Genomic DNA, 15,273 nt, shown 5'->3' with positions numbered 1-15,273 from the left:
TGTAATTGTATTTACTAAGTATTTGACACATACTGCTCAGCTGGATTTTGCTTAGTAATACCTAGCTAATAATGTGCAACTAATTAAACGAAAACAATCACATTCTCTCTACATACTCCTTTTTAGTTGGCAGCATGTTTTTGCTTCTTTTTCCTGGTCCACTGGGTTCTCCCTTCACTCTTGAGCATTAGTATTTTATTGTAGTGCTTCCCTGAGTGGTTTACCCAAGATGGGGCAGGTTCTTCAAATCACAGGCCCCTGCCATGGTCAGTGTTTCTTCACCCAGAGGACACCCTAGAGTACACTTTGAGCTTGGAACAGCTGCCTCTTTGCATGCCTCTCAACAAAATACAGTATCTTACAGGTTATTTTTTTTCCCTATAGCAGCTCCCAGAGCTGTAAACGGAAGGTAACAAAGAAGTTAGTCCCTGTTATCTGAAGTCAACATCACACACTATCACAACGTCCTTCAGAAGTTTTGCTGATATTTGTGGATTGTCCACCAGCCCAAACCTCAAAGCAGCATAACTAAAGGGCCACTCCAACCTTTAGAGGAGCCAAGTGAACCCATGGATCTCAGGTTCAGGGCTTGGTTTTGGCAGAGAAGAGCTTTTGTATAAATTCCTCTGTTACCCTGGGTAAGTGCTGAACATAGTAGCATGGGTTTGTTACATGTCGGGGAACCAAAGGATGGCATGGTGCAAGACACATATGCTCTCAAGAAACCATCTGAGACTCATCAGTGGGTGAGTTACCCATTGATGAAATACGGGAAGAACTGCATTTAATAAAGCAATGTTAATCTTTGCTCACAGACTCAGCACTTGTTGTTATGTACATGCACAGAAGGAAAGGACATGAAATACATTACACACTGTAAAATTGCTTTCTAAGTTCAACCTCATATGATGTCAAATCTAATTCTTTTCTGGCATGTGCCTTTTTACATACACTTCTCTGCCTATAAGAAAAAATTATTAAGGATTTGGGAAAGCTGTGGGTCCTTGTTACAGCACTTCTTCCATTTCTGTTACAGGAATGACCTGCCAAGCTCGAAGTTCGTACATCACGAGTGAGATCCTGTGGGGTTACCGTTTCACCCCTGTCCTCACTCTGGAGGATGGATTTTATGAAGTTGACTACAACAGTTTTCATGAAACATATGAGACCAACACACCAGTTTATAGTGCCAAAGAGCTGGCAGAGATGGCCAGCCGAGCCCAGCTGCCCCTGACGTGGTCTGTTTCCAGCAAGTTGGACCAGCATGCTGAGCTGGAAACTGAAGAGGAAGAAAAGAATCAAGATGACCAAAATGAGAGAAATGGTGATGTGGCCAACTTGGAGAATGAATCCAAAGTGTAGAACCACCAGAGGCACAAGGGCCACACCATCTCCTTTATCTTCTCCCTCTTTGTTCCCCTGTTCTTTCTCCAACATGCCTTTTTTTTTTTTTCTTCCTTGTTATTCTTAATTCCAGGAAAATAAATACTTAAGATATGAAATATGTACCTGCCCAATTTAAACTGAAGAGATTCACAGACTAATCAAAGGCATGGGTTAAAGCTGCAATACCCATTATCGATGGTGGAATATGAAACCCCACCCTGGTAATGACTGCTGGTTTCCTCAGCACCTCTCTGAGTTCAGACCTCCAGGTTTATCCACATCAACAACAACAACAACAACAAAATAAAACAAAAGCGATGGAAATATATACAAGGGATTTAAAAGGAAAGACTAATTAGTGCTCATCAAATGGGCCTTGAATCCAGTTCTTACGTATTTTAGGATGGTTTCACAAACCAGGTGACAAGCCTCTACGAAATGGGCCTTGCAGCTTTAAGACAAAGGTGAACAGAAGGATCTGCAATCCAACACAATACTGTACATATGCCTTATGTAATTAATTTCTCTTTACATTTAGTAATAAACACTGCATGTACAAAAGTACTGTAGTAAAGAACTTCTAAATAATGTACATAGATGTGTAATTAATGTAGGGTTAGAAACAAGAGTTCTAGAAATATTGGGATGCAAAAGCTAACTACCCACCAAGTAGACATTTCTCTTCAAATATTTGGAGTGTAACTGGTTTTTTTCCCCTATATCTATGGCTCTTCTAGTGCATGACATTTTCTTCAGTGTACCAGACTGGCAGCTATTTAGAGTACCTCACTGTTTGCCAAACAGATCATTTCACTGACTCTAAAAAGCCATAAGTCTGGGAGAGAGCAGGGTAGAGAAATTGTAACATAATTACTAATATACTGTGAAAATGTTTACAAATAAGGCAAACCATTCCTGGTTATTTTTTTGGCAGTTCAACCTAAACTTTAGACTGTGGCAAACTCATAGCAAATCAGAATTTGCTATATACTTTTAATATAGCAAGCATGTTTCATGTGGAGCTATTATCCTTTATGTGCAATATCTAGGTAAACTTTTCCCTTCTCCCCACCCAAAACCATGGGATGTCAGCAGAGTAATTTGCTACACGAACAGCACAAGCCATTGACAACCAAATGTTGCATTTTAGCGAGTAGATTTTAGCTACTCAGCTGAGAAAGAAACAGCTGAATTTCATCTGAAGCCGTGATCAATGAAATGCATTTGTTGACAGCACCGGTGCTCAGCCAGTCCAGTAGAGTCATGGATGGTGTGACATCCCTGTGGGAAGTGCTTTAGGGGGGTTTATCACATGGTTCCTGCCACCCATGCTCATGACAGTTGTTCCCTAATGACTTCCTTCACCTTAGGTTAGCTCCTTGGCTGTTGTAAATCAATGTAAATCCTGTATATTCTGACTTGACAACTTTAAAATTACTGGGGCAGTGATAATTTGCATAGCTTACACGGCAACACTCATGTGAGCAGAGGAGCTGACATGTACGGTCATGTTTTCACAGACGTGCTCCGTAAGGGGCTGCTCACACCGCGTGGCATTGCCCAGTACTAAGGACCACTCAGTCAGGCCCGGCGTACATAAAATACTACCTGTTGAAAAAAACATTGCTTTCAGTGGGCTTCCACTCAGGCCCATCAAGAGCAGCCTTTCCATCAGTGAAGGAGAAGCAGCTGCAGCCTTAATTTGGTTTTGTTGGTTGGTTTTTTTTTTTAATACCTGCTTATTCCAGAAAGAAAGAATACACTGAAGAGAATCCGAAGCATATTTGTACAGAAACATTTACGTTAAAATAGAAGAGAGAAAAAAAAATCACCTCAGGAGAAACTTAGTGGGCGGGTGGAAATTTTGCACTGTGATATAGCTTTCACATTAAATTCACACCTATTTTCCTTTTTCTTTGCTGAAGCAACTGCCCCTCGCTGATTTTCACAGAGAGTGGGTAATAGGTGGGGGTTTCTGTAGGTCCTCTAGCTGTGCTTTATGCTGAGGTGGACAGAGTCAGGTGCAGGGAAAGAGCTGCACACCAGGGACTGGCAGGTCAGGCTGGATGGAAGGTGGTTTTTGTTTCAGCTCTAAACATTTTGCCTAAAAGGCTTTCACAAAGCAGTGTGATATAAGGAATGGTGCAGGGTATGGATTCTTGTTCCCTCCACCCAGGATGGCTGGTTATGAATCTTGGTAAAGGTTACTTATGCTTAACTCCTCTGAAATAACACTCACGTGGCCACAGACTTTTTAAAGCTTATTCTTCTGCTCCATCACCGCCAGCTGCCAAGTGCTCCGGTTCGTCCATCACAACCCACCTATAAGGCCACCCATGAGGGGTACCGAGTGTTCTTAAGGAAGAGTGGCTCCAGACCTCCACTGGAAGACAGAAACCTTCCAGCAGAGGAGTCAAGGGTACCACAGCATCGGTAGCGACGAGCCGCACGCACGCATCAGTCCTAGTGCAAGGTGCATGAGCTGAAAGCAAAGCATTCCTTTGAGGATAAACCTGCTTTTTGCTCTTGTAATTTACTGGGCCACTCTATAATTCGTTGCTGCAGTTTAACAAAAGTTTGCGTTAATTAGAACAGCAGCTCAGGGCCCTAATTAAACCTTTTTTGTGTCCTTTAGCACAAAAAAATAGACTTTCCGCCTCTGGGGCATGCGCATGTGTAAGCTATATTTTTGTGAATAGGGCACTTAAAGCTTAAGGTGTGTGTGTTTGTCTCTTTCTCTCTCTCTCCCTGTATTTTATTGTCTTTGGTATTAATGTAGTATGGACTGTAAAGTTTATGAAATTTCAATTTTGTAACATAAGCTTAAAAAAATAATAGAAGCCTCCAAAGCTTTCAACTGGGAAGCTTCATGTAACTTTGTACTAGAATGTCCCTATCAAACACCTCTATTTTTCTACAATGATTGATTAAGCAGTTTAACAATGTATTTTGTGTCAATGATTTCAACTGAACTGGTAAAAAAGACAATTAAGAATTGAATGCTGTTAATTAACAATGGATTTTCAAGCCGTATATACTGAGTGGTGTTTTCATTAAGAGTAAATAATTTAACCTGGGAAATTCATCTCCTAATCCTAAACAATATACTATGAAATATCTGTGCCCTATAGGAATTTTTTTGGCAAATCACATTTAAGGAACATGAGTATAGCAACATTTTAATATAATTGCCTACATAATTAACCAAGACCCATTCCATTTCTATATAATTCACTAATATATTTTGATGTCTTTTTCTCAGAGTATCTTGTGATTTCCAGGAGCAAAAGAATTTCCAGAGATACAAATGTGAGTTCTCCATAATCTAGTGAAGCTCTCAGTTCCTTCTTCAATGAACAGTGGAGTGGAGCATCTTCCTTATGAGGAAAGGCTGAGGGAGCTGAATCTCTTTAGCTTGGAGAAGAGGAGACTGAGGGGTGACCTCATTAATGTTTATAAATATGTAAAGGGTGAGTGCCACGAGGATGGAGCCAGGCTCTTCTTGGTGACAACCAATGATAGGACAGGGGGCAATGGGTATAAACTGGAACACAGGAGGTTCCACTTAAATAGGCGAAGAAATTTCTTCTCAGTGAGGGTGCCAGAGCACTGGAACAGGCTGCCCAGGGAGGTTGTGGAGTCTCCTTCTCTGAAGACATTCAAAACCCACCTGGGCACATTCCTGTGTAACCTCATCAAGGTGTTCCTGCTTTGGCAGGAGGATTAGACTCAATGATGAGGTCTCTTCCAATCCCTAACATTCTGTGATTCTGTGAACAGAAGTGCTTTATACAGACTTCGTGCACAGTGTTGCACAGTCCTCTCTGGCTCCTTCTCACTTTTTTTTTTTTCTTTTTCCTTCGTCTATTTTTTTTTTTTTAATAACATACTCATTGTTTCTTCCTTGCCCAGATCTTTCAGATATTGATGACAGACACAGTTATACCGCTTTTAATGGAGCAACAAAAATTTATACCAGGCAAGAATTCTACCTTCAGCAAGTACTTCAAGCTGAAGCTTACTGTTTAGCAATAAATACCATCTTACCAACATTAAAATAAATTTCAGAAATTATTTCAAAATAAACATTAAAAAAGGCAAACATTCTCTTAGATGTGTATAGCTGTTATGATCTAGACCTTTGCCCTACAAAACCATAATCATTGGCACTGATGTAAGCCATCCCAACAAATGTAACCTTTGTGATCAAAGTTGAATGACTGCTTCTATGAAGGGCCTTGCTGCAATCATGCAGGTACCTGCAGCATATGTGGAGAGGATTGTGTAGCCCTGAGTGAGAGCCCTGCGCATCCCTTGCAAGGCAGGTGAAGGAGGTGGCATGCCAGAGAAAAGTCACCAGCTGCCCAGCCAGGTGGAACAAGTTGCTGGCAAATGCAAGAGGAAAATGCTTGATGGGTGGTTTGAAGTTAACTTCAGGGCAAGCTCTGGCTTTAACTCTCGTACATGGAAATGCTCACATCTGGGGTTGCCCATGTTCCTCTGCTGGGGTTAAAGCGGAAACCCAGGGCTGTCAAAACCAGGCAGAAGTTCCTTATTTCACTCAGCTGCATGATATTGGGCTGCCTAGGAGAGAGAAGACCTGGATTCAGTGCCCTCTTCAGCCCAGAGAGATTCAAAGCCGCGACCCTCGTCTCCCAGGGAACTAACTCTGCCATAACAGTGATGGCAGAGCCCCAGCCCCCATGCCAAGGACTGACTGGCTCTTGGCTTCTCCTGCTAGCCCAAAGAAGCTTTGAATCGTTGTGTTTTTAAGGGAAGAATGGAAAACTTCTCATTCCCTGGGTCCTTAACATCCTCCATCCTATGGATCAGGGTGCTCACTGGCTAAATGGCAGGGAAAGACATGGTGCTCAGGTGTCTCACCTCCTAAGCCAGCACAGCCATCAGACAGCTGCTGCCTTCAGAGGTGCAGCACCACGACCTTTGCCTGTGTTTCTGAACACAACCAGCTACCGCATCTCCTAAGGGGACAAATGCAGCAAGTCCTGCATTTAATGTGCTCTGAACACCACTCACCAGACCAGCCTTGCCATGAGGTGGAGGTGGAGGGAAGCCAAGTAAATTTATCTCACTCCAGTTTTGCTGTCAGGCGGGTGCAGTGGCACACAGCCCTGAGAAGATGCATGATGTTACACTCAGAAACCCTGGCCAGCAGGACGAAGGGGTATGTGTGGCTCCTGTTTTTTTGCAGATTTGAATGTAAGCAAGTGGTGAATTTGTACCATTTCCTCCAGTCATTTAATGTGGTTGTGGCTCAATGCTGAAAACGTAATTTGTCTAAATGGCAATGGAAGTGTTGGATACCTTGGGCAGAACATTTCTTAGCTGCTACTACCAGAGCTTCTGACTGTGAAACATAAACTTTTTACTATTCTGGTTCTCTCTGTCAATCAAAATAACTTTCTTTTCAGAATGTCAGCCTCCTTAACAGCTACATTACCTCACTCAGACACTTTTTAAGCTATAAATCTTAATAAAACAGGAACAAAAGTTGGCTTCTCTTCCGCTCTTTTTCCTTCAGCTCATAAACACGTCGTGTGGGAATGCACTTGGAAAGCAGGCATAAATTTGGGCTTTGCACTGTAAATAATTCTTAAAGACAAGATCTGAAAGCCGTGATTTATTATTCATGTTAAATGATGCTCTTTTATGCTTCCTGAGTGAATTTTAAACTTCTAGGATTCAGCTTTTTGGAGGGGAGAGGTGGTGTTAAACATTCCAGGGCACACTTAATTTTGAGCATTTAGTTTGAGCATACTTCTAGCAATTTCCATTTTTTCAGATCCTCTGTATTTCAATAAGTTATAATTTAGTGGCAACTTCAGTGTAATGGCAGAAATATTTTATCACTTGCCATTCTCCCATTTATTGTCTGTGTACTGATGCTCTAACACAGTTTCACACAGATAGCATACAGACATCACATCCAAAGATAGCATTCTGAAGAGACCCGCATATCTTGCTGTTTCATCTCAAGTGTGAAATCTGTTTTCTATTCTAAGCAAATTCACAAGTGTAAACCACAGTTCTTCCCTTATCCTCCCTAACTTGGGTGTCATCCACACAGAATAAAAACTTCAGAGTTTCAAATAATACCAGATGCTTTGAGGTTTTTTTCTCATAGGGCAGGACTGGGGAGAGCCCTCCCAACCTTTTTTTCTTTTTTTATTTTAGACCAAAAAAAAGCTGCAAACTCATAGCTGCACCTCATGGTCAGTTCTCTGGAAGTCACCACCCCGCTACCAGCTTGCTTTGAAGTCTGTATCAGCCACTCTTCCAAGCCATAGAGCTCTTTTTCCTCAAATGATTATAGGCAGCCACTTGCACTAACTTTTCTGGAAGGTTTGAACTGGAAGAACTGGTGGAGAGCTGTTACCTCACCACAGTTTCCTCCACATGCTTTTCACAACCTGTTGGACTGAAGCTTCCAGCGGAGGAAAGGATAATGCCTGGCACAAAAGCACAAATCCTCACAGCCACATTCCCTGCCTGCTTCCCCATCGTTGTGACCAGGACGACCTTAATTCCTCACTGAAATATCCATACTAAAGGATGTGCAATGTGGTGCTTGAGATGGCACCGTTCTAGTTCAGAAAGGATGGCAATGAGATATACAGTTTTCGGTCCACGTCACATGCACAGCACATCATATGCAGCCTTTTGCTGAGCTGAGCCAACAGGACTGGAGCATCGCACCACTTGAAGTGCTCTTTAGATGCCTAAGAAATCTTCCCATTAATGTAACTCTAATCAAAATTAACTCAAAGTAAAAAGGACCTTTTCTAAAAAAAAGATGATGATATCTTAATGAGAAATCTCTAATCTGAAAATATCAGTAAGATCGGGAATGGGGAACCCAAACTGAGTATTGTTCAGACAGTGATAGAACTTATTTCCTTTTCACAGCAACATTTTTGGTTTAGATGGATGGGATGCTACAGCTAACCTCCTGAATCTCCACTTGTGATTTTCAGAAATGCTGAACATTTACCAGGTCTTACCAAGATCAGTAGGAATTAGAAGGCATTTCTGTGAAGAGAGACCATCTGCTCAGATGACTGTGTAAGAACTTTGTGCTGCCTTTTGCTCCTGCTTTTAGGCTCCCTGGGAGATGATGAAGTCAGGGAAGGTCACCACCTCACTGAAATACCATCCACGTCAAATACATGCCAGACTCCTAAAGAACCCACGCATGTTGTGGTAGGTTTTAGGCACAAATTTTTAGGCACCCTGGGGACCACTACAGGCACTTTAAAATGTGTTAAAGATGCTACCAAACAAGATTGAAGAACGACTTGACTCTCCTAATGGCATTTTATTGTAATTGGTTTAAGGAACAATAGTGGGACAAAAGGAGGGGGCTGCACAGCTTGCATTTTGCTGTAGGTTCTGTAAGAAAAAAATGGAAGCTGTCAGCAGAGAAAACAGCAACCCTCATTTCTAATAAGCTCAATACTTAAAACACAGGAAAACAAGATAACACATTTTCTGATCAAAAGGTAAAATGGTTCATAGCAAATACGAAAGATCCCTGGTAAGGGAAAGGAAGGAATACAGAGAAGCGAAGAGTCGACAGATGAAACCTAACAAAAGTCTTGGCCAAAGGGCAGGGCCACGGAATCAAGAGTTCAGAGCTAAGGCATGCTACTGGCCATTTTTTACTTTTTATACAAAAGTATAATTTCATTGACATGTGCAAAATTACTATTAATAAATACAGTAAAGCATGACCAAAACTATTATTTTAAAAAGTTGACTAGCCAAATCAACAAAATGAAATCTGCATAACAAGAAGAGACATGGGAAAGAATTCATCACTTAAATCCCATTCAGCACTTCTCCCCCACTGTGAAATGTATTAAAGTAATACCAAGGAGGAATGGCGTTGGTTTTAAACTTACTGAATTCAGAAGAAAGGAGAAATTGTTCAATGCACAAAAACCATTGTGCCTCATCAAGACCCTGTCTTTAGGCTCTTTTGCCACCATCTACATGACAAGGAAGAAATACTGATCCTAGAAAAGCTTTTATCCCTTGAGGGGCACAAATTCAAAATAAACTCGAAGAAAAATCACAGCAAGACCACCTAATACGATAACTAATACATGTAAAAGGAGTCAAGTTTCTACTTAGCCTCATTTCTCAGAGAAAAAACAGCAGAACAGAAATAAATAAAGAAAACTACATAGAAGTTTTCCTGAAAAAAAATGGCAGAGAAAAATGTGGCTTTATGTCATAAATTTAAATAACTATTTCCTTTTTCTTTTTTAAGGACAGTGTTTGTTCTCTCTTTGTTTCTGATTGATTTGCTAAAAATCTACGTGGCCATAAAAATACGACCTCTCAAAAGTAATTCTAGTTTTGTAAAAAAATTATTTATTTGGGGTTCTTAATTATTAATTATTGAGTAAACTGTGGATTAACACTGGTAATTAGAAGAAGATCAATACAGTGAACTGCTTCAGAGAAAAAATCACAGAAAGTGAAATACATCTCTTTACAAATCAGAAGGGAATATTCTATTCACAGTTTTTTCCCCTCGCATTTCCAAAATAAAGTAATGGAGCGTTTTTATATTAGAACAAAATGTTTTGTTCAGCTGGAGACTTCCTTTGAATAAGATGAAAAATCCATTTTTGCTCATCTTTGCAGATAATGAACAAATTCACACCATCAAATTAATGTCAGTTTACCTACTGTAAAAATGAATAGGTATTAATATTTTTTTTAATAAAATACACTGCTGGAGATATCTAGCAGTGAAGAAATCCACCACCAAGCCCACCCTTACAATATGAGTCAGTCATTGCCATGACTCTGATTACAGCTAAAATTATATTATTCCCAATATGACATTCTGTACATTTTCACAAAAATGGACTTGTGAAGGGTTTGGACCAAAGTGCCAAGGACCCACCTGGGATTTGGGACATGTAGGCTCAATTTGCTGCTGTAACTGACTTAGACAGAAATTTTTAATGTTAGATCATCTTAAATACAGAGTTGCAGAAGCTCAAGTCAGATCGCCTTCCTACCATAAAATTCGCACAGAGATACAAAGACTTTCTCTAGTCACTGGCTGAAACTGGAGCTGTGCCTCTAAAGGCTGAAAGGCAATACTCTCTCCTGATCTACCTGGAATGAGTGCATAGCCATCTAAGAAATGAATGATTAAAAAATGATCATAGCTGACAGCCTGTGAGCAGCAGGAGAAAGGAGAAGAGTTACACGGGCACACTGGCAGAAATGCCAATGTCCTCCCGCAACAGCCCCTCCGAGTAGAACCCAAAACACTGAGGAAACACTGACTGCCTTCTTCTGCATTGCGGCTGTCCCACAATGGAAAAATTTCATTGTCAGATAAAAAGGGAAAGAAAAAAATAAAATAAAATTAAAAAAGGAGAGGGGTAGGGGGAAAAAAAAAAAAAAGAACAAGAGGGAAAAGGAAAAAAGGCTCTTCCTCCCATTTCCCCAATGACGCTCTGAATATCTCAATAGCTTGTACACTTCAGGTTTTATCTGTTGGGTTTTGGTTGGTTGGGGTTTTTTGCTTCGTTTTGGGGTTTTGTACCACTTCAACATGGTAACTGTGTTCTTGATGTTGCTCTTGACAAACACGGTGAGAAGCCCATGTTTCCTAAGGAATGAGCGCCTGTCTGATGGTGAACACTGTGACCCTAGAGTACCTTTAGCAATAATACAATGTAAAACTTACTATCAAGGATTTTCTTGACAATTCAAGAAATAGTAGCAAATAATCAAAGCTTTTCTTGGAAGCCCTAGATAGAGCCCTCAAAACAAGGAATATTTTCCTATCAGCTTGCTGGCCCTTCGGTAATCCGTGCAGCAAGCAAGCCGCTGGTAACAAGCCCTAAGTTGCATTCCTCTCAATGTTTTCCATGTGCCACAGAATGAACCTCACACAGCTACAGTAAGGACAAAGGCCAACATCTTCAAAATGATGTGCCCAAAAATCCTCAGGGTATGGATCAAAAATGCCCACTTGACATAATAAATACCTAAAATCACTTTTCTGTTCTTTAGTATGGTCATTTTACAAAAATTAAGTATGGAAGTTAATGCTGAGTATCAAAATGGTAAGTAGCTTAACTGCTAAACAAACCAGCAAATGACAGTATTTTAGAGGTGTGAGACAGTATTTTAGTTTCCTGTAAATAACATCACATTTTAATATCACTAATGGATGGAGTCTGAATCTGAGAGGCAATTACTGCCATCTTCCATTTAATCCAGCAAGAGGACAAACAGAAATTAGAACAACTACGATGGGTGCTGCAGCAAGCGTGGGTGAGCAAGGACCTCTCTGCAGCCTCAGGTCTAGAAGTGGGCCACAACTTTCATCGACTCAAATTCCACCCACCTCAGCCAAAGGCAAGTGACGTTCCTCATCAGTACATCGTATTTTACTCTTGGCGGGTTTGGCAATTGTTTTATTGGAAAATTAACAAAATGTTATCTGAGTTAATGTGGCCAGTTTGCCTGCAAACTCACTTTCCTGCAAATGCTCCAGAGGTGTCTGAGGGTCTGTTCCTGTGGGTGCTTTGCTGGGGCTGGAATCAGACAGTTCAAAGCTGGTTCAACACACATACGCAAACCTCAGTCACTGCTTTTATGGCGCTACAGGAATACGCACCAACATTAGCATGAAAACAGAGGATACTCTGTCACAGAAATTAACTGTCAGGAATCTACAGGTGGTCGAAAGTGATGAGGTTTGTGTGTTATGCTCCCGGATCGTATTTCTTCTATAAACAAAGTTCTTCATCATTAGCCACTGGGCAGTTGTACCGTTTCACATAAATACTGATAATTTTCTGGTGGAAAAGAAGCAAGGGAGAAAGAAAATGAGAAAAAAACCTGTCACACTCTCTCTAACAACTTTTGAGAGGATGAAATACAACCACTTCTAGTTGGTACTTTTTCAATTACTCAATCTTACGAACTCTTGTATTTAAAAAGGTAAAAAGTTACAAAATTATCTTAACAGGCACAATATTTGAAATGGTAAGATACTTTCCAATAGGTCTTGTGCTCCTAACTTGGTAAGATGGCTATGAAAGATCTGCCTCGAAGAACCATCCTAGTAAGAGCTTCGTTGTTACTACTAGGATACTTTAAACTTAATAATGCTTCTTTGGGTTACAGGACAATAGGATGAAGATATTTTCTACAGAACATATGTCTGTGGAGTTCTGCTTTGACTGATAGGGAGAAACAGCTAATAAACTGTAAATATAACATTTTAAATAAGGAGTTTGGTAGGTAAAGATCTCAGTCTCTGAGACACTTTAAAAACTGCTTTTTAATATCTTCAGGTAGTACTTTCTCACATCATCAAAGTATATTTTCCTTTATACTTTCTTTATATGTTAAAAGACTAGATTATCACACAACATACTATAATCTGATTTCAAATGAACAGATATTTCTTTAAATGTGCTATATACTTAAGCAAATTTTGATTTGCCAGAACTAGGTTTTCTCAGTGAGAACTCAGTTTTCTATTCTGGACTCTGTCCCTTGCCTCATCAGTTAATTTGCTACAATAAATCCTGGCCACCTATTGAGCTACATCCCAAGGCAAATTTCTGCTCCTCATTGCTCAAGTCCTTTAGAATTTGCTTCTTCTGAAAAGCCCATAATGATTAACTCTCAGCCTTGTTTGATCATTATTTGGAAACTGGTATAAACTGAATCAAATTAAAGCCATTTAAATTTTGAGTAAGTGTCATGAGCTGATTCTGTGTAACTAAAATAATCTACTTCAAATTACACCTTTAGATTATTTAGATAAACTTCCTAAGTAGACAAGTCTCAGCTGTTAAGATAGAGACAACAGATAAATATGAAAAGAAAGTGATGCAGCATTATTGTTAAGTTGGGCAAGGCTTCAACATGTGGACTAACCACTATAAAGGTTTTGTATTTGCCACCAAAAAAAATAGAAGCTACAAGGAGGAAAAATCAAAGCTGCACATAAAACTTTTGTGTTACTGTCTACAGAGAGTTATTCTCAAATGCAATGGAGAAACACTAAGAAGATGAGAAGACTTCCGGTAATTTCCACCCAAATTTGTGATCAATGCCCTCAGACACATGATGTGAACTGTGGAGTTGTCATATGCAGGGACAGGAGCTGCACTCGATGGTCCTTGTGTGTTGCTTCCAACTCAAGACATTCTGTGATATGGAAATGTGCATTTAGATGTAAATTTGATTTTAATTTTTGGGCCATAAAGCTGAGTTTTAGTGATGTTGACCCTAGGGACAGACAAGGCAGGACTGGGGCAGGGAGGCAGATTACAGAGTTTTCCACACAGATTTTTTTGTCAAAGGACAGGGTGGGAATGGGAAGGCGAAGGGGAAGAGAAGAGATCCAAGAGGTTTGATAAGCTCCTACAATAAGTTCTGGAGGGACTGAGGCACATCTTTGCAGAAATGCTGAAGAACAAACTTTAGAGAGCTGATCTCTAGGAGACCCCACACAAGAAAGCCAGCAGGAGGAAGAATTCAAGACATCAGTAGTCTTTCTTGGAGGACAACCTCCTCATCCCTGTGAGGGTGCTTCTGCCCAAGGGAGAGGGTGGGATGAGGGACAGCACAGAAAGATGACAGTGGCTACAAATAGCACATCAAGAGATGGACGAGGGAGTAAGATGGGCAAGAGCGCTTGTGCTGTGATAAAATACAAAAAAAAAAAAAAACACCACCCCACAGTTAGGAAGAAAAAGGTGAAGATAGAATAAAAATGTGTCTGAGAGATCAGAGAGGGGAGTCCTTTTGGGTACAAGGGAAGGAAAAGAACAAAAGCAAAGGTACTTCTACCTTTCCATAAGCCATTTCTTCTGTTTGCCAAAGTTCTAATTAATTTTCACCTTTTTGCAAATATTTGGTTCATGTTTGCTTTTTGTACAACAGGAGAGTGACTTCAGAATACTTGAAAGTATCACATCCCCTCTAAAATGAATATCCAGATTGAATGATTGGATTCCAAGTGTTTTTCATAAAAATCATGAAAAGCAGGTAGGAATGTAAGCAAATTCAATGTACTAAAATGAACAGAGAAGGAACTTGGGATTATGAGCCATTAAAATACGTAGCAACTCCCACACCTGACTTCTAATACACATTTTTTCTTAAGTTGGTAAATAACTGAAAATAAGTTTCTCAGCTTTGATTTTGTTATGAAAACAAAAAAGAGGAGAAACAGCATTAGCCATGATTCAGTCCCCTGCTGGTATTAAGGAACTGAGTATACATATATATAGTTTTATATTATGTCAATAGATTATTACTCCCTTCATGCTAAATTTTACATCACATTTGATGGCTTCTATAAAAGGACCAGGGACAGGAAAAATATTAGCTAACTCTTCTGAGAAAAGTATCATCTTGCAAAAAAAATAAGAAAGCAGTTGCTGTTGTACAAATGAAACAGCAGCCTACACCCTCCAAACAACATGCATGTTTTGTTAGCGTAACATGCAGCAATAATGCTTTTTGAGTTTTGCTCAAGTAAGCTGGAAGCAGAGCAAGTCAGTAACATTTTCATCAAGATTTTCATCTTAATTCTATAATTTTTCCTATGAGAACTGAAGGTATTGCGACACCAATTTAGGAAATTTTGTCTTTGAGGATAAGACTGGAGCTGTGTGCTTAAGGTCATGGGTGTGCACAAATACCTTTCCCAAATTAGACTGTGAATGTTATAAGAGCTACTCAGCATGTTGCAAGATCATCTTAAAACCATTTGGTTTTGTAAGTGACACATCATTGAATTTCATTTAACATGGTGGACTACAAAGATGTTATATTTACTGCTCACTGAACAATCATTACCAGGGT

The 15,273-nt window shown here is 40.0% G+C and overlaps 1 protein-coding gene across 2 annotated transcripts in view; it reads left to right on the top strand.

Moving 5' to 3' along the window:
* KCNJ6 (potassium inwardly rectifying channel subfamily J member 6) overlaps positions 1-4,419 on the top strand; it is a 169,606-nt gene extending 165,187 nt beyond the window's left edge. For both annotated transcript variants that reach the window (XM_021299680.2, XM_021299679.2), the window contains one exon: positions 1,037-4,419. In XM_021299680.2, the coding sequence (XP_021155355.1) occupies positions 1,037-1,362 (326 nt within the window). In that variant the 3' untranslated portion in view covers positions 1,363-4,419. The remainder of the gene's footprint in view (positions 1-1,036) is intronic.
* The last annotated feature ends 10,854 nt before the right edge of the window (positions 4,420-15,273 follow it).

Source organism: Columba livia, chromosome 1 (assembly GCF_036013475.1).
Source record: "Columba livia isolate bColLiv1 breed racing homer chromosome 1, bColLiv1.pat.W.v2, whole genome shotgun sequence".
Lineage (NCBI taxonomy): Eukaryota > Metazoa > Chordata > Aves > Columbiformes > Columbidae > Columba > Columba livia.
This window is presented reverse-complemented; position numbering and strand designations above follow the sequence as displayed.